General features: G+C 36.0%; 2 protein-coding genes across 6 annotated transcripts in view; one reads left to right on the top strand and one right to left on the bottom strand.

Moving 5' to 3' along the window:
* Nucleotides 1-79: 79 nt before the first annotated feature.
* Nucleotides 80-5,898, bottom strand: LOC121296067 (transmembrane protein 220-like). The gene is made up of 6 exons (XM_041221235.1): nucleotides 5,746-5,898; nucleotides 5,248-5,277; nucleotides 4,798-4,858; nucleotides 3,833-3,956; nucleotides 1,679-1,738; nucleotides 80-1,456 (listed from the first exon to the last, which is right to left on the bottom strand). The coding sequence occupies exons 1-6, from the start codon at nucleotides 5,857-5,859 to the stop codon at nucleotides 1,324-1,326; spliced, it is 522 nt and encodes a 173-aa protein (XP_041077169.1). The 5' UTR covers nucleotides 5,860-5,898; the 3' UTR covers nucleotides 80-1,323.
* Nucleotides 5,899-7,098: 1,200 nt separating this feature from the next.
* The window catches only part of LOC121296282 (dual specificity mitogen-activated protein kinase kinase 4-like), a 40,526-nt gene continuing 27,118 nt past the window's right edge, over nucleotides 7,099-20,506 (top strand). For 2 of the 5 annotated variants that reach the window (XM_041221645.1, XM_041221646.1), the window contains exons 1-2: nucleotides 7,100-7,340; nucleotides 7,854-7,889. In XM_041221645.1, the coding sequence (XP_041077579.1) occupies nucleotides 7,214-7,340; nucleotides 7,854-7,889 (163 nt within the window). In that variant the 5' untranslated portion in view covers nucleotides 7,100-7,213. Of the gene's footprint in view, nucleotides 7,341-7,853; nucleotides 7,890-12,719; nucleotides 12,744-20,437; nucleotides 20,471-20,506 lie in introns of all 5 variants that reach the window. The other 3 variants (XM_041221644.1, XM_041221643.1, XM_041221647.1) reach the window with 3 other exon arrangements.

Consider the following 20,506-nt stretch of genomic DNA (forward strand, 5'->3'; position numbering starts at 1 on the left):
ACGGGCGTGTCAGAGATTAACATATTTTAAATCTCTGTGGACTTCACAAACCGCAAAATATTACAGGATACTTATGCAATTACCTTGTAATGTTTATTTTAAAAACGAGCAACATCACTTGAAACCAAATGAGCTTCCTGCAAACATGCAATATCAACCTTTTTTCTTAAAAGATACTCCAAGCACTGGGCTCTGTTTACAGGATGATTGGCCCCTCACAAATATCAGGAATTAATTACAACACTACCCTTGGTCAAAAATAGAGGTAAAGATCAGGGAGAATGAACGAGTAAGACAGCACTCAGAGATCAACAAAATATGACATGGAGAAAGATCCCTGACTCTGCACTCATCATAGAGCAATATCCTATAAGACAGCAGTATAGTAATGACAAAACACAGCAAAATAAACTGAGGTGGGAGAATGGTTACAAAAATTTAAGGTGATAAAAGAAAAGAGCCACTGGGAGCACACTACATATCAGAAAGCTCAAGCCACAATTAACATCTGTACTCCCTCTCGCTTGCAGATTCCGCTTCCTATCTACCCCCCAATCTCAAAATCTCAGCCTCCCCTTCTCTACTTCCACCAGAATGCTCCACTCTATGATTAATCTTCAAAACAGCTGGATACACCAAAGGCCCTCTTCATGGCGATGACACCAGAGTAATCCACATAAAAAGGCAGCTTCTGCCCTGTATGATGACCGGAACAGATCTCTGAGCAGCCTGGAGCCCTTTTAAAGAAAGTGAAAGGGTCATCGCCTTCTGCCCCTTCAGGAAGCCTCACCAGTCTGACGTTACAGGTATAATTTCTGTTCTCAAGGACCGCCATCTTATCCTGCATTGCATCAATACGAGCGTTGCACAGATTGATTTCATCTTTCTGTTGTTGAAGATCAGCTCTGGTGACTTCCTGCCTGGCAGTTCGCTAGTACAACCATTAATAGAACATGCTTGACATTTCTTAAATCCAACTGGAGCAGAGTGTTGCAGGGAGACAGGTGAATGTTTGCACTCTGCTGTACCAAATGTACCTAGAGGTTGGGATTGGTTCTGACAGGCCACATGCATGCTTTAATAAAAAGGCACCAGGATGAGATATACATACAAGTGAATCTAACCAACAAGAAGAATATATTGTCATTCTTGTTTATAATTCTTTGGAAGAAAAAAGTACACCATTCTCTACAAATAATTGTGTTTTATTATATATTTATATACTGTATTTAAATTGTTTTAATTATTAACATTTATGCTTCAGTAATATGTGATTAATTAAGTCACAGTTGAAAAGGCTGGTCCAGTTGATATTCTCATGGTCTACAGTGCAGTTTTGCAGTGTGAGGGCCAGCTGGACCTCAGTTCTTTGTTAATGTAATAATATAGCCAAGCCACAAATGGAAATATGGTGATAGCAACTGCAGTCAAAAGTCTTAAGCCACCAACTCCGCTCCTGAAAGGGGAAACCATGAATTACAATAAAATATAACTGCATGTGGGAACCCAATATCCCTTCTGTTTTAATATTGTTTATCAATTTACAAAATGCATTATAAAAGAAACCTTTTATTACAGGATATTCAACGCTAAAGCAGCTGTCCAACACCCCCCCCCCCCCCCCCCAAAAAAAAAAAAAAAAAAATAAAAAAAACAAAGAAACAACACCACCACTCACTTTTCTGAATGTCGACAAAGAAGAAGCCATACTGCTATTAATACCAAACCAAAACACTCCCTGAAAAACAGTAAAACGATGTTAATAAACTGTGACTAATGCAACGGACAGCAAAACATTGTAGCAGCAGTGTGCTGGGATCTTTCAATTAGCGGATCAACTGCCTATTTTTCATGCCTGCTTAACTGAAAGTGATTTCAGTATAAAAACAATGTATGCATGCTGTATCTATCCCAATAATAGAATAGAAGTTACACAGGCAGTCTTTTTAGGATGTGGCATTGGTCTTTCTAGAAGGAAGATCAGAGCATCAGTGGGAGATATCCTCTCTACTCACATTGCTCACCCTTTATTTGTATCCTAGATTTCAACCTTTTCATCTCAAGTGCCAGTATTTCCAGCAGGGACCACCAGGTGTACTGGTAACCATGTGCAATCTTAAACTGCTGTTGTAAAACTGAGACCTACCCCATTCCAACCAGGTTTGTGTCTGTACTCGCTTGTTTGTTGTCTCATTCTGCTGAATCTATTCATGAAATCTGCATGTTTATTTTTTATATTTTGCAAGTGTTATTTATGGAATTGGTGACCGTACGTTTAATTGTGTACAGTTGTACAGTAATATGGAGACAACATGCTGCATCTTCCATGCTCAACATTAGATTTTTTTTTGTTTGTTTATTGCAATCAAGTAAGCTGCATTACACTTCCTAATTCCAAGTACTCCCAGTTCCAAGTATTTGTGTGTGTTCTGCTGTCACATTTTTTAAATGGTCAGTTTGAGAAATAAACTTTGTGTTCCCTGTGTTTTTTTACACAACACTACTCACACATGTTTGGTCACCGTCACAACTGTTGCAAGAAACTGGTGTTCCATATTCTGCTGGTGTTGATATACCTCTCTGCACTTCCAGGCATTTTTATTCGATCAAATTGTTACCGTCCTTATCACACTTCAGTTTATTAAAACATGTGATATACAGTTTATTTTTTATACACACACCGATGTCATGCTGCATTTGTAAATATTGACAATTGCTTTTAAATGGAGATGCAGCATTTGTATGCCTAACCCCTAAAAAAACAGTTGTCAAAATGTTTTTGCATTTGTAACCATTTTAGTCACATCCTGGAGCCTTGCGTCATAATTTCTCATTTGTCTGTGATTCAGTGGTACAAACAGATTGATACATTAAGATGGTGTGATTGAGGGAGCATTGTGTTTGGAAAAGTCATGTCATCATAAAATTAGTGCCAGTAAATAAAATAACCGGTAAAGTAAAGGTATGCGTACCACAAGTTAAAAACCACTATCCTACAGAGTATTTAATAAGACCTTATGGCAGAGCAAAGCTCTGCCTTTTTAAATTGCCAGGGTTGGGGTTAATTTCTCCTACCTGCCTGGGTTTATTATGTTCAGATGGCTGGGGTTGATTAGGTTAATTAACAATCAATCAGCGCCCAGCCACCTGACATAAAAGGAGGCCTCCCCTTCTCATTTGGAGGGGGGAGCTGAGGAAGCAGGTTGGTGTTTGTATTTGTGAATCCAGTGAAGGCACTGCCCAGCCTGAAAACCTTAATTTTGCAAGTTTTGTTTTTGTATTGCTTTATTTGTGTTTAAATCCCTTTATTTTGCCCTTGTGCATGTTTATTTTGTGTTTATTTATAATAAAAGTATATTTGTTTGAACTGCAGTCTGTCTCTGGGCCTCTATCCACTCACCAGCCTGCCACAGACCTCTTTGTCATTCTTTGCACACCATTTAAACAAATAAGCACTAAAGACTAAAGAATATTCTAATTAAATTATTGCCTACACCTCAGTTTATGGCTGTTGCTGGTCCCACTGTTTGAGGCTTCACTTCAGCAACAGCTTCATTGTAAGAGATGACGAGCGTTTCAAATGGATAAAATAGAAGGCGAAGTCAAGGATGCTATACTAGCAAGAAGGACTTACCTCCGAGTACACTTGTTGTAGTCATAGCTATTGCACTATATGAGTCAATGACAGACTGCTATACTATGCTGTCCATGGGAGCCTGTGTTGCGTTTGTTCACTGAAACTGTAGTGTCCTCTCTATATACCAGAATTTGCAAACCCAATGAAAGTTTGAGATATTCTACTAGTCATGTTTAACTGCTGATATAAACACACCTTCCTTCTTCTTCATGGATAATGTTCTTTGTTGCACTATTGTACAGAGACCATCCCAAGATACCAGCAACTGTGGTACAAAGAAACATGTGCAGATCGCCCAGTTTTCTCCAGATTAAAGTCTCTGAAAGACAAGACATTAAAAACTGTTAACTTTTTTATTCCAATCTTCACAGAAATAATTTCTCTTTTATATATGTCTTGCAAAACCTATACATTTGCTTATTTTTATTTGCATTTGGAATCCAGTCAGGCTTGTTGTTTCCCAGTAGCCTCCAGTATACACAATCCCATTGCATTTACCACAGTCGTTACTAAAATGCCAAGAATCATTTTAAAGGGTTGGTTTTCAGTCTATTATAACAGATTATTTGAATTTTGTTTTGAACAAGCAGTAGGACGTTTTGCTTTTCTCACGACATGTGCACGTATCCATTAGTTCTTTCTGGACCAAGATATTCACCCTCCTTGTCCTTGGAGCTGCTTTATAAAAAAAATGGATGTTGCTATATAGTCCCCAGTGACTAGTAAAAGCAGTGAGTCATCTGACTGTGGTTTTAATTATTCTCGCACCAAATTGCCAATCTAGGCTGGTGAATTCACCTCATCACGCTTCAGAGACCCAAACTGGTCAGGTTCCTGATGAATACGGGCAGACTTCCCAGGCTAGTTGGGTAACATCCACTGCTTATGTTTGAAGGGTGAAAAGAAGCCAGAATGGAGGCAGCCCTTTGGTCTTCAGTCCTCCTGATCGGTAAGTGGTTTGCAGCTTTAAGGCGACATTTAAAATGGGAGGTTCAGGTAAAAAAACAAAAAAAAAAACAATCAAAACCAAAGTTAATAACATAAAATATCACAAACACAGTTCACTAGTGCCCAGAGATACAGAATAGATTCAGCATGACGAAGTTATTAGAAACTATTGAAATGTCAATTGCTTTTTAAATGCCAAAACTAGTTCCTACCTGTAATCCTAGGTTTGAGGCTGACCCCAAAACATAAACCAGCTGGGATGGTATATGCTGCCTGTGAATTAAAACAAAACAATGACTAGAAATCCAAAAACTTCTGAGCACCGCACAACACAATAAGAACTAAAATTCTCAATTGCAAAATTTGTCTGATTTGCAGTGCATGACTGTGGTTTAAAACAAGCACGGGGAGTCCCTCAATCTGACTGTCTGATTCTTTCATCCAACGTGTTGCACAGTGTGTATATTGTAAAACCAAATGTTTAAGAATAAAACGTAAATGTTATGAAACAGACTGTAAACACAATTGAATTATTTTAGACTATACTGTGAAATTAAAAATGACAGTGTACATTTCTGAATTAGGCATCCTGTGCACTTCTAACTGGAGTGGAGTTGAGAATAAAGTTTATTTTATTTTCAATGAGCCAAGTAATTACTTACCATCCAAATGGCTGCATCTGGGTCATTAATCTAAAAAGAAAAACATACGGTAGGTTAATATTTATATACCAATTGTCCAAACACTGTAGAAAGAAAGAAAATACTCCTACTGTACTGAAATGCTAGAGTGTACTGCACACATTTCTGTTGTCTGTCGTGACAATATTATATACTGCACACGAAGGAATTAAATAACCGAGTAATAGGCTAAGCAATATTAAACAGACGTCTGCAAAAGTCTGATACTGTTGCCAGGTTGAAAGTAGGTAAGTTTCCCCTTTATTTTGCCTTCCGGACCAGTTTTTCACTTGCTAAGTTATATAACCAGTAATCGAACTGATTTACTGTTTTCTGCTATGATGTTTAGACAACACAGCTTATATAGTTATACCGTTTGACTACAACAGCGTGTAGCACTTTAAACTTTGTTCATACCAATTAAAGTAACATAACTCGACCACATAGCAGATACACTCAAAGCCTCGTATAATCATTTACCTGCACATATGCCGCTAATGCAAAAAAGACAGACATGCACAGATTGCAGCTTCTCCACATAATATGAGAACATGACGAATGACTGTCAAGTTTTACATTATTCTGCTTGCTCATTTTGTTGTTTTGGTACTTCTTTCAGAGGAAACTCGTGCGTGTCACATGGGTAGTTGTTACTTTTGAACCTTGGGAAGTGTAGTTCTACTTTTGTTGTAATGACGGTAGTGGGCGTCTCACCACAAACTTACAGGGGGGGAAAAAATACACTTTTCAAGCACTTCATTTTTTAAATGTAAGATCTTCTAGTCCTACACAAAGCCAAATGTTTTATTGCCACGTTATTCAGCATCGATTTAAGATGGGGGAAATATAGCGTAAGAGGACAGTACTAACCAGTGTAACATTTTACTGTTTTAATGTGATCGGAAACTCTGTCAATATGGAATGTGACACGCAATTAAAAAACAAAAATCACGTGATGCATGCATTGCTGTTCCAATCAAATTGTCTACGTCATGTAACATGGTTATAGCTGTTACACTGAATTGAAATACTGTATATGTGATTTATAATATTCTGAAGTTTGAAATTGAGGATAATATTGTTACTGGCGATTAACCAATAGATGGTGCTATGATGAAGCACAGAACATCAACAGGAAATTCAGTATTTTTCACATTAGAAACTCAAATGCAGTTAACTGCACTGATACACTATATATATATATATATATATATATATATATATATATATATATATATATATATATATATATATATATATATATATATATATATATACACACACACACAAAACAACCCTAATATGTTACATCTTTCATAAAATAATGGAAGGTCACCCAAAACCATACATTTGTTAAACGCAAAGACTATGTCTTTCCATGTTTTGTATGCATTTAGAAATACATATTTAAAAAAAAGGAAAAATACAGTGCTTGAATATGGGCAGAGACAAAATAAAGATACACATTAGCATTATATTGCACTAAAAGGTCTAGTGTCTAAAATACTACACTATACTACACAACTAAACAGTACTGTATTGTATTTTATGAAGGTAATCAAAGTTTTTGGGTTTTTTTTTTTTTTTTTTTTTTTACGAGTTCGGACCGGTTTGCTTTGTCAGACAACGTGGGCAGAAATTAGGCTAAATAGTTTGGTCATTCTCCGTGTAAGACAAGAATGCTAGTGCTGTCTATACTGAGTGCTGAAACTAGGTGTCCTGTGTCTGTTGAATGAGTGTAATTAAACCAAAGCACTGATCACCCTCCATAGTGTACAATTAGTGTTATATTGACTTCGGTAGCTAGGTGTCCTTACTGTCTGTTTGTTCAGCTTTTTAGACGGAAGCGTCCGGCTGTATTAATTTCTGTAGCTAGGTGTCCTGCCTGTAAAGGGTGAAGCTGCTGCATTGCAGCCTCAGTGCTGCTGCTGGAAGCAAACATACAACAATGGCGAGTCCCAGCCCCAGCAACAACTCCACAACCTCCTTTAGCTACAACAGCAATAACCCAGGATCTACATCACACCATCACCAACCCCAGTCTCAACACACCACAACAGTCAGCACCATGCAGGGTAAGCGCAGCTCAAAACAAGCAGGGTTCATGTTGGGCAACATCATTATTTAAAAAACAGGATTTTGTTTGAGTGTTAGTGCCACAGGCGACTGCTGCTTATACCGTAGTTTACATTTCCTTATCGTCCTCTGTATGTAGGCCTTTAATGTTTAGGAAGCTTTTAATGTACCGTCTCGGTGGCATTTCTAATAACATACAAATCGAGAACGATGGAAGCTTTGTGACGTATGTATTTCACGGACAATATTCTATTAATAAAGATCATTTACGGAGGGGCTTGTTTTTGCCTAGGCCCTTTGTAAATAGTTGGCTATAGCTCCAAATGCGAAACATTTTAAGCATTAAGTATAACCTAACTGCTGCAAATACCGCGGTAGTTATTTTAAGGACAGTTAAGGAGCGCTTAGTATTTAACTTATTTACTAATAAGTTGTATTACAAACGCAACATGTTTTTTTTTTTTTTTTTTTTTTTCTTTCCCCTCCTCCCCATCTCTCATTAAACCCTACAGAGACCAACACTTGCTGGAGATGTCAAAATGAAACAGGTATTTTCACATATTTTTGCAACATACGTTTTTATTTATTTATTTATTTATTTTTGTTGAGTGCAACCAGCACTTTGTGTTTATATATAATTTATAATTATGCAACTTAGAAAACAGGATTCCGTTAAGTAGAAGCACGGTTAAATATAACATATACACACACAAATCAGTAGGTGTACATATGGGTATTACGTGTAAAAAACATTGTCTGCCATTAGTCTAGTGTCTAGTCTAGAGGATTGTTTCTTAAATATGTGATTTATGTTATTTAAGTTAGATTTTAAAATAATAATAATGTAATATTTTTTGCTGTCATTTTTTGGTATTCAAGAACTGAAGTTTCATATTAGCATTTTCCTTACATTTTCAATACAACCCCATTGTGTATGATTTACTGAACAATACATACTCAGTTACATGGATCTTTTAAAGTATTATCTATTCACATTTTACAAAAAATAGTTTTTTTTTTTTTTTTTTTTTTAGGAGACTGGTCATGTTTCTGGTTCATTTTATGTACTAAGAAAATTGAAGATGTTTTTGCAGAGAAAAAAAAAAAAACTGGCTACATCAACAGATATATAAATTGGGTAGTTTGTTTTCATTTTTACTAGATTTATGGTAAAAACTACTATTTAATAATGAAATATTTGTCATTTCCTGTATGGTTTAAAATGCTTAGATGGCACAGTGTACATTTTCAGCCATACAGAGATAACAAAAATCTTTATTTACTGTTTTAATTTTGCAATCCTATTTGCTCAATATTTTGTTACATAATGGTTCTGCTTGTAACTATGTAATCACCGATATTGTTAAGCAATGTGAAGAATAAAAACTGAACCATGTGTTAAATGCACAATGATTATAGTGTCTGTTAGCAACTTTCCTAACCAATTTACCAAGGAAAGCCATAGATGGGATTTTGTGCAGCATTTTGCAGCACTGGGGAATCGCCTTGTAACCACTTATCTTAGATTACCCCTGAAAATAAGTGACTACGTATTGAGCCCATACCCTGTGGGACAAGTGGCAGCTGGAATTTTTAAGCAGTTTGCATCTCTTGGGAGTTGCCCTGGAATTGCATCAACAACCTATGCAAGGTTATCTAATGATTACTCCTAAAGACAAGTGGTTGATCCATCTAGTAAAATTTACCCATTTTTCAAATCACCCTGTGTATCTATATCTTATCCAAGCTGGGTATAGGTTGAAAAAAAAAAAAAAAAAAAAAAAAACACCCTTAAGTTGCTGTGGTAGTGATCCTTCATTTGCTGTCTCAACATAAAGGCCCATTGCTCTGGTAGTGTATATTCCACAGAAGCATCAGAGAGTCAAACTACTTTGTAATCACAGGTAGCCACAGAACACTTGCAGACAGTGTATGTTTCAGGAAAGGCCGCTATACATGTCTGGGAGTCGGTAATGGTGGAAGGAACTCCATAAATTATATTTATATGGAACATGTGCATGAAATAGTAGCTAGTTAATCATTGAACTGTTTGAAAAATATTTATTTCTGGCAAAGGCCACAATAAACTCATACAGTATATGGAAATAGCAAGTGCCCCAAAAGAAAAGCTGATTCTGATAGAATTTTGTGTACTACCATTGTACGTAAAATACATTGTGAAAGGAAAAAACACCAATGACAATTCTAAAACCAACGAGAAAGACTACTGCCTTCCTGCAGAATCAAAAGTCTGAGTTGTTTATTTCTAATTTAACTTCTTTTTTTTGTCAATTTCTTCTTTCTAACATTACTTTGAGAATTTTAAGCCTTTGTCTTTTTTGGATTCAGTACATTTGTGCTGCCTAGTATGGGGAATGTCTTCCACATATTGTCTGCATGATGCAGAATATGCTATTACTCTAGAATTCCTCATTTACATACTATAACATTGGTAATATGCTAAATACTATGCACTTGTAATTGGTGTGTATTGGTGGAAATCCCACTTACACAAATTATGTATAGTGTGCATGTCTGTTTCACCGTCTTCTCTTAGAATTCCAACAGTATTCTGCATTGACTTTAGTATTCTCCATACTAGCAATTGCAACACACTTTTATTCAGGATATGGCAGATCATACGCAAACTATTCAGTTTATGTGGATTGTATATCCTACATCAATATGCTGAATAGTAATCAGAATGTAACATACAGTATTCAGTCTTATTTAGAAAATAAAATAGGTGGGGCACGACTAACTGAACTAAGTTTTGGCATCAGGCTCATTTACCCAGCATGGTGTACTGTCAGAGTAGAGTGTGGCCAGGATTGAATTTCATACCTTATTGTGGCCTCTGCTTGGTATGATTTTATGTATTTTCTCCCACCCCCTTAATCGAGATTTTCATGCAACTGCATGTTAACAATTTGACCGTGCACAGGATAGGGTTGTGTTTTGGCATCTAAAATGCAGGCTGTATGCCCGGTTTTGGATTTGTATTTTTTACGCAGGGGGGGGTTTCAAGGGGAGGAAGAAAGTGTGAAAGTTAAACTGGCTGATCAACAACGTCTGCTTTCTGATTAAATACCAGAAGAATGTAAAATGCACTGAATCTATATAAGAATAGTTAACACTAAGGAATTACATTTTTATATAACGTTTAGGATGAGTACTGCGCTTGACACCATAATGTTAATCAGAAGAAACTCCCCAGGCATGGAACATACAGTAGATAGTTTTGAATTGTAACTTTTTGTTTGGATTTTTTTTTTCCCCCTCCTGAACTCTTTGGATTCCTAAAAGCAAGCCAACGTGCAGGCAACTTTTTTGTCCATTTTTCAAGCAACTTATTTTAGAGGACATTTTCAGTCTAAGATTAGATTGTAGGTGTGGCTTTTGAGTGGTGAGTCAAGGCTATAGCTTGGGAACTGTTTACCACCTAATTAGACTTTGCATGGAATTTTGTTGTAGTATGTTTTTGAACGTACTATTGGGAGAAAAAAAAAAAAACACATCTGTGGTCATTCATTTTTTCAAATGTTTTACAATTTGCACGGGATATGTTTGTTACATTTTCTAGTCAGTATTTAATTGCATCTAAAACCATAAAAACAGCAAAGTAGTAAATAAGTATTAGATCCAACTTTCTAGAAATCTAGTGCACTGTAAACATTATTTCCCACGCTATAACTTTGAGATGTTACAGCTCTCCAAATCTTATACAAATATTTTTTTCCATTCAAAAACATTTTTTTTTCTTTTTAAATTGGCCACCTCAGCACTTGTGGTTTTCTTTCCACAATCCACTTGGCAGCCAGATGCATTTTGTATATCATGAGCTTCAGCAGTACATTTGCATTATGAAGGGTGGGGTGTATCATTGAGAGGCCCTTTTAATGGATGTATGTACTGTAACATGGTGGGTCTAATCCTGATGTGATTTTAAATTATCAGAAGCAAAATAAAAACCCTGAATAATGGTAGGTCACCTAAGGTCTACAAATAAATGGGAACTAAACAATGATACTTTTGACACATGCAATACTGTCTCAAGGTGCCATTGTAGGGCAAGTTTGTAAAGATTATCTCATTTATGGTGTGCATATACTTGCGTGCATGCGTTACAGTATTAAAAAATATCACAGGAGCATTGAACAGTACATTTAAACAATAGACTGTCAATTTTGTTGTGTGTTACTCTTTTTATATCTGTTTTGTGTTGCATACAGTTGTAAGATGCGCTTGCTTACATGTTTGCAAATACATGATAGACTTTCTGGCATTGCCAAGCTACTGAATGTCTAATATAGTTATTGCTAAAATTACAGATAAATCTGTTAACATGCTTGAAATCAAATGTTTGTCTTTTTTTGTGTTATGCTTTAGTGTTCCAGTTGGACTATTAGTCAATTAATTGGACAGCATTGTGTTATAATTCCTTGTTGTAAATGGTTTGGAAATATAACAGCCTCACTTTAGTGTGTTGTCATTGTGTCTGGTTGTCCAGTAGATGCTCACTTCTACGGTATATTGGGAATTTCCTTTTCATCAGTTTTAGATAGGTTAACAGGTTTAACGGCATGTCTGTGGGTGTTGTGCTGGAATAACAGAAGGCCCCTCGTATTTGCAATTGGTTCGATTTGGCTACCTCCAAATAACAAGCCAAAGCTAAGAGAACCAAGAGTAAGCATCCCTATACAGTATTCATACAGTAGATATCTCTACTCTAGGGTTAATAGATGAGGATATGAAAATGCATCCCACTGCACAACAGCTGCTTGCATTAAATACAAATTTAGAGAATGACTGTACAACAAACTATTTAGACCATCAAGGGCTTCCTACTTTCCATTCCCAACTTTTTCACTTGTTGGCTTAAGTAATATGTGTATTTTTTTAAAATACTAACTTAGGATAAGTTCTGATAAAATCTCACACACCGAGTAGCCTAAGTGATATTCTTTGTGTATTTTTTTTTTTTTTTTTTTTGTGGTAAGCAACACTTGAAAGGCTACTAATTATACACTCAAGATTTTCAGTGAAAAACAATTCCACTGATCAGTTCTTTCATTGTACTGATTCCAAAATTAATGAATTTCTCTCCGACTAATGTGGGCTTGGTGCTAAATTCAGGTAAGAACTGATTCATTGTGCAATGGAAACTTTTTAATTGGTTATGTTAGGGTAGTTATCTGTAATGTACTTAGTGCTGAGAATTAATAATACATCGCACCAACTTTAAACTTGCAACCTTCTCTCAATGGTATGTTAATGGTCTTTAGTGATGCTAATTATGTTGAAAATTACCTCTTATTTAAATAGAGTATGCTTGGTTACATTCCTAACACAGTTTATTCATATGAATTCCGTTGCAGTGTCAGTTTGGCAGCCTGATCTTGGTAAGTAGTGTAGCTCTATAGAAAATTGTAAGTGTTCGGTTTCATTGCTATTGATACAGTTCACCAAGAGGTTCACTATCTGTCTTAGTATTTGAGATGTATCTGCAGACCAACGCTTCTGGGGGATTTGTTGTCTTCGACTCTGCTTATATTCATGGTAACAGGTTACTTGATACAGTATGTACAGTATATATTAGGATGAATAAAGTAACTATACTTTAGTGAAATTAGATGTGTGTGTTATTTATATATATATATATATATATATATATATATATATATATATATATATATATATATATATATATATATATATATATATATAATATATATACACACACACACACACACAGTGCCTATAGAAAGTCTACACCCCCTTTCCAAATCGACACATTTTGTTGCCTTATAGTCTGGAATTAAAATGCATTAAAAGTGTTTTTTTCATTTATCTACACATCCTACCCCACAACTTCCAAGTGAAAAAAAATTCTAGAAATTTTGTAGAAAATTAATTCAAACTTAAAACTGAAATAGCTTGGTTGGATAAATGTTCACCCCCCTTGTAATAGCAATCCTAAATCATCTCAGGTGTAACTAGTCACCTTCAAAACCGTACACCAAGTTAAGTGGCCTTCAGGATAAATTCAGCAGTTCCTGTAGGTTCCTTCTGGGTAGTGCATTTCAAAGCAAAGACTCAACCATAAGCACCAAGGCGCTTTCAAAAGAACTCCAGGACAAAGTTGTTGAAAAGCACAGATCAGGGAATGGTATAAAAAATATCAAATGCCCTGAATATCCCTTGGAGCACAGTCGAGACGATTATTAAGAAGTGGAAGGTGTATGACACCACCAAGACCCTGCCTAGATCAGGCCATCCCTCCAAACTGGATGAATGGCCATAAAGACAACTGATCAGAGAGGCTACCAAGAGGCCAATGGCAACTTTCAAGAGCTACAGGCTTTTATGGCCAAGACTGGTCAAAGTATGCATGTGACAACAATATCCCAAGCACTATGGCCTGTATGGTAGGGTGGCAAAAAGGAAGCCATTACTCAAGAAAGCCCACCTTGAATCGTGTTTTTGAAGTATGCAAAAAAAACACTGGAGATTCTGTAGCCATGTGGCAAAACGTTTTGTGGTCTGACGAAACTAAAATGGAACTTTTTGGCCTAAATACAAAGCGTTACGTTTGGCGCAAACCCAACGCAGCGCATCACCCAAAGAACACCATCTTTACTGTGAAGCAAGGTGGTAGTATCTAGTTATGGGAATGTTTCCATTCGGCAGGGATGGGCACTTGTCAGGATAGAAAGGAAAATGAATGGAGCAAGTACAGAGAAGTCCTTGAGGAAAACCTGCTGCCCTCTGCAAGAAAGCTGAAACTGGGACGGAAGTTCACCTTTCAGCATGACAACGACCCAAAGCACACAGCCAAAGCTACACTGAAGTGGCTAAGGAACAAAAAGGTAAATGTCCTTGAGTGGCCCAGTCAGAGCTCCGACCTAAATCCAATCGAAAATCTGTGGCATGACTTGAAGATTGCTGTCCATCAACACTCCCCAAGGAACTTGACAGAGCTTAAACAGTTTTGTAAAGAAGAATGGTAAAATATTGCCAAATCTAGGTGTGCAAAGTAGAGACCTTATCCAAACAGACTCACAGCTGTAATTGCTGCCAAAGGTGTTTCCACCAAGTAACTCGGGGGTGAAATTATGATCTTTCAGTTTTGTATTTTTTAATATATAATTTTTTTTCTCAATAAAAACTTTTTTCCCCTTAACAGTTTGGAGTATGGTGTGTAGTTAAGTGGGAACAAAAAAGTCTTCATTTAAATGCATGAAACTCTGAGGCACTGACGCAACAAAATGTGAAAAAGTTCAAGGGGGTGTAGACTTTTTATAGGCACTGTATATGTGTGTGTACACATGGATACTCGTAATAGAAAATGATTGATTTATTAAATAATTTGATACAGACCTCCATTTATTAAGTGAATTTACCAATCCAACTTAAATAAAACCTGTATTATCCAGTCTGTGGGACTGAACATTTTGTGGTAACGCTTCCATCATTGGGTATATAGATGTACACTGTCTGGCCTATTCATTAGGAGCTGTACTAATTTGATTTTGGCATCTGCGGTGTGGGGCATATTTTTCTTGTACACCCTGCATCCTTAGATTACTCAGTTTTTGGGGTTTTTTTGAAAGGTATAGAACTAGCAAGCTGACACTCTGAACAGTAGTTTAACTGCTCATGTTGGTTTTTATTCTGTAAGAACGTTTCATTCCCCTCAGAAGAATGGGGACAAATATTGGCCTTTGTTACATAATATGACCAAGAGTGTTTAGGATTTCACACCTCATTTTTGACAGCTATTTATAGAGTACAGTAAAACCTGAATTTTAAAGCTACCTGTTCTTGCTGTACCAATCAGCCAGCCAAAGTAGAGTTTGTTTTCAATAGAAAAAAATGTTCAATCCCTTTACTGTTTCAGGCTTCACTCTCCTGTTAAGGTTTTATATGTAAATTCCAAACAGAAATGCACAGACACGTTTTATTTCGTGCAGTACAGTGGATTCTACACACAAGTTTTCACAAAAAGAAAAAAAAAATCTGAGCCAGCTTGTATCTTGGCTAAGAACAAGCCAACAATTTACTTCTGATGATGATGTGATAAAAGCTTTCTTTCTTTCTTCCCTCCTTTCTTCCTCCAACACTCTTTACGTACCCGACTTGGCGCTGAATGATGGTGAGCCTTTGCTAGTTAATTTATTTATTACTGTGTTTTCCTTCTTGCTGATCTTTGCTTGTATTGGGATTTTTTTTTTTTACTTCCCCATTCTAGTGTTTACTTTGATTTTTTCCTTTCAAGTTGTTCTGTACTTTTTTTCTGTCATGTGATATGAGTTTTTTTTAAAAACCATTTCCTGCTTCCCTGCTGACACACGTACTTTGGTTGTGGGATTAATTCCTGTCAACAGTATGTGAAGAGCTTCCGTTTACCAAGTCTTCCAATTCCCAAGGCTTCCAGTAATATGGCCTTGGATTTATGACATTACTGTTGAAGAGACTGAGGGACACTTGAGCAATCTGTGTTAACATGTTTAACCCTAGGTATACTGACTTTATAAAGGAACGGTATTCAGATATTTTAAATAAATGCCCTGCTCTATACCAAGATTGGTGTCCAAATATACTTCCACGCTGTCTACGAAACTCCTCACACACTGCACCCTGTTCTGAAGCATGTGCAAAGGCAACATTTCAAAGGGAAATGCTAGAATTGTAATAGTAAACAGTAAAACTAGCAAGAAACTACTCTGAACATGTAATTGTTCATGCAACGAAACCAACAGTGTTTAAACAGACTTATCTTAAAGCGATTTGTACCGAATAAAACAATGACATTTCCACTACATGCACATCCTGTTCACTGTGATCTCAAAACTATAGTTTTGAAGGAAATCTGTTTTCGAACAGTGTCCATCGTGAAGTGCAAGTGTAATATAATTCTTCACAGCAAGGCTTGAAAACTGAGAACATTAAACTGAAATGAAAATACCTGTTTGCTGTAACAAACAAACCAGTATACTTAATGGAAGTGCACAACAAGTACTTTTATGTTTTTGTTAGCTGCAGCCACCTTAATAAGGTTCAGCACCTGTTGGTGTCAGTAGATATAGGGTTCATGTCTATTTTTTTTCCCCCTACTTATTTGTTTTTTTACATCAACATTCATTTATATAATCATTATTTTTTCATATTCCGATGTTTCACGTCTAAAATACATTTTCCTGGGAAAGGGGGTGTGAGGGGCATTTCGATGTTGGCTCTCAGGACAGATATTGATGTGATGCTGGCTGTTAATATATACAGTAGGTTTTGTGTTCCACACTTGGCTTGTGGTGAATATGTTCTCAAATTACTGAAATATTTTTAGTATTTGATTTTAAGTTTTATTTTTGGATCTTTTGTAAATATTAGATTTGACCTACTTTTAGATATTTTTTTCTAATTGTACATTGGAATTTATATACAAGTACTGTAAGTGTGATTGGTCTTGAATGATATTGGTATAATACAAATACTCTGTTAATCTCTTGTGATGACTTGTAATCTTTCATAAATGGAGAATATCTCATATTCTTTTGCTTAGATGATCTCTCATATACTTCGAACCTCTGTTCTACTTCTCTGAAATATTCAAAGTTGGATGGTAATTTTAGGAATATGTTCTGTGTGTGTGTGTCCCATTGCACTGCAATGGGACACACTGAGCCTGTACAGAAACCTCTCTGGCAGCCGATTTGAGTTGAGTATACAGCTGTGTTATTTGGCACAGCACAATGGTCTCTCAGACTGGGGTTCAATCCCAGTGAATAAGAGTTTTAGCGCCTACAGTAACCTACGATATCTGTGATCTTATGCGCAAAGTACGCAACTACAAGTAGTAATTTTACGAGGTTTATTGGGTTTATCCCTTTTGGAGCCCACATCCTTGCCATCGGTAATTTAGTTTAGGTTTCATAAGATGTCGCTTCCTGATTGAATTGCAAAATACACACATGCTGTTGTCATATGCAGATGTTTGATTGTCGTGGAGCAGCAGTTTCTTCTTCCATTTTCTTTCTTATATTTTTAAAAGCACAATACCAATAATATTGAGAGTTTGGGAAATAAATCTTAGATTGTGGTTTAAATAACCGTTCATAGCCCTCGTTTTCATAATGGCTTGCTGCTAGATGAAAAAAGATTTCTGAAATAAGCAATACTTCTATTTTAATTTTATTTTTAGCAAAATGTTTGAGATCTGATTATAATAAGGCAACATTTTTTACTACAATTAAAATAATAAGCTTTGGGAATCTAGCCAAAGGTAAAAGAAATAAAAGCCATGGGAATTAATTAATTGCACTTGTTATTACCTGCTTTCATATGAGGATAAACACTTGTGTGTAATTTGTATGTAAGCCTACAGACACTTAATTATTTTACGGAGGTGCGGAGAGTTTCTTGAAACAAACTGTTAAAAAAATAAATAATAATAATTATTGAAAATCCCACTTTTGCCTGGCTGCAGCAATCCACTGGCATTGCTGAATATTTTTACACTCCATTGCTCATAATTCTTTGTTCTGTAATTGCCTTTTCTTTTTAGCTGCAAATTACGTTCACTCTGCACTACAGTCTGGTATTTCATTTTGACTCAATTACAACTGAGTACATTCCACAATACACTTTATAAATAAGTTCTAGCGTATTGCCTGAGAACCTTAATTTCTTGATTTTAAACCTAAATAATATTAATAGCTTTGTTATTGGTATTTCATACATTTGAGAAATTGTCATTGCTTTATCTCTAATCACTTTTTTGCAGAAAAGGATGTCATAAGAAAAACGTCTACATTTGTATGTCAGATTATAGTCAACATAATGCCTTCATAGACTTATAAAGCACGTCCATAGATTTATTTGATAGATTTGGACTTTAAGATGGGCTAGGCATCCTAATATTGGTTCTATGGGGAAAATGGCTTAACCTGCAGAGACTTGAAGATGTGCTGCTTGACTAACATAGTTAATTTTATTTTTATGAAGCATGTCTGTTGGAACCAATATGAGTGTCCAGGAAGACTTTTTGTTGCATACTGTGCAGGTCAAACAGATGCTTGAATACTGATGTATCTAGAGGACTGCAAAACGAATTCTTAATCAGCATGATCTAAATTTGTTTCAAAAGATTGTTTGCAAAACAGGAATTATTTTTTTGTTCATGCATTTATGTGGTTTTTATGAAACCTATTTAAGTGTGTGGTTTTTTTTATTTTTTTATTTGCATTTCAACACTTCGAGTCAATTATGCAAAGTAAAAATAAATACATTTGAAATGTTTGTGCAGTTTGCTTTAAACGTCTGTGGCTTCTAGAAGCAACTGTTTCTAGTGCCCAGTAGCATGGTCGTGCAGGAGTATTGTTTTCTTTCTTGGATCTAGGTTTTAAAAGTATTTCAGCTTTTTTTTTTTTTTTGTCATATGGAAGTTCTCGACAACAGTGTGTTTAAATATGAAAAGGCACTGATCGAGTGATAATAAGCTTGGTATCAGCTGTCTTCAGGAATGTGAAAACTTCTACCCTCTGAACTCTCAAATGGATAGGTTCCTGTGTACATTATCGGTTCCAAGTTAATTATAACAATGTATAATGAAGTTATGCATTTTCATGTGTATCCTATAAACTTTTCAAGTACAGGGAAGGCTACTGTTATTAGGTGTGTACTGTATTTTATCAATTCACTTTTTTTAGGTGGTATACAGTTTTTTTTGTTTGTTTTTTTTTGTTCCCGAGAACAGTTTTTGTCTGACCTATAAATAACCCATACTTTTATAAAAACATAAACACAGTACATGATGGCGCAGTTCCTGAAATGTCTATGGGAAGCTACAAGTGTACGACAAATGTTTGGTGAAATTGATGCAAAGTCAAAGCAGTTATTATTCACCGGATTCTGTAGAGTATCAGGCACGGCCAGCACGTAGAGAATGCTTTTTAAATTTATTTTAATGAGGATCCTAAACAAGCCCTAATTTGATATAACTTTACAAGTAAACCATGTGGAATGTAAACTTCTGAATGTAATTGGGTTCGAGTGGCCAATTGCATGCACTGTAGTTTCCTTAATACAGTTTAGTAGCCTTTTTAGTCTGCATTTCCTATGAATCATTAGTACGTTTTGTAGTCTTGGGTATAGAAGCACCTTGCCCATTGAGAGAAACTTGCCTGCAATAGGGAGCTATAAGTGTGTGCTACATGTTACGGGCAGGTTACATTTTGTCTAACAGCTGTATGTTAAATAGATGCTATTTTTACAAGCTGAGCACCTAGAGAATAAGTAGCCTAGATTTATTTTGTGCCTTGTGACCTTATTAATTAATATACGTATTGCAAATATACAAATTGCATAAGTTCCCTAATACCACCCCACCAAAACATTATGCAGGAAGGATTTTCTCTGTATCGCCATGTTACACAGTGCATATAATATTGTGCAATGAATAATTTTGACCTATTTTTATGCAGGTTCATTTTTAATACAATGAAACTCTTTATACTAGTGTCCAAAATGGTTATTGCTGAAATATACAGGTGTGCAGGTCCCTGGTATATGGGGGTCACTGCAGTGCCATCTGCTTTCTATAGTCCCTAATGCAGAAATGATTTACCTGGTACCAGTGCACACGAGTCTACATATACTATTAAACCAGCAAGTTGTGCATCAAATTCCTTGTGTCTTCTACAGTGCATCATTAAAAGAAACACCAATGTTAGACTGTGCTTCCAGGCTGTTCTATTCTTTTTCTACCAGGATAGGTGTCTTGTTTTCCTAGACTTTAGAATTGTTTTTCAAGAAGGCAACGCTAGGTTAAAATTCAGATAGAAATGAGAGTTTACCATATAGTACAGCACATGCAGTATACAAATGCACAACATACCTAACATTTCACAGCATGGAGGAACCATGACTATTATTTATTCCTTACTTTAACGTCACACCCAGGGCTGATTTTGCATCTACACCTGTTGGTTTGTCCAAGTCGGCAAGTTTTATTAGTGACCAGGTACTGTAAACGATTGTCATATGCAACTGCAGAATGTTTTATTTAAAAAAAACAAATGTTTTCTTTTTACTTTAGGGTTTCAGATAAACTTCTCTGGAATTACGCAAAGTAAGCAGTGTATTTTCTGGTAATATACAAACCCTT

Source organism: Polyodon spathula, chromosome 21 (assembly GCF_017654505.1).
Source record: "Polyodon spathula isolate WHYD16114869_AA chromosome 21, ASM1765450v1, whole genome shotgun sequence".
Classification (NCBI taxonomy): domain Eukaryota; kingdom Metazoa; phylum Chordata; class Actinopteri; order Acipenseriformes; family Polyodontidae; genus Polyodon; species Polyodon spathula.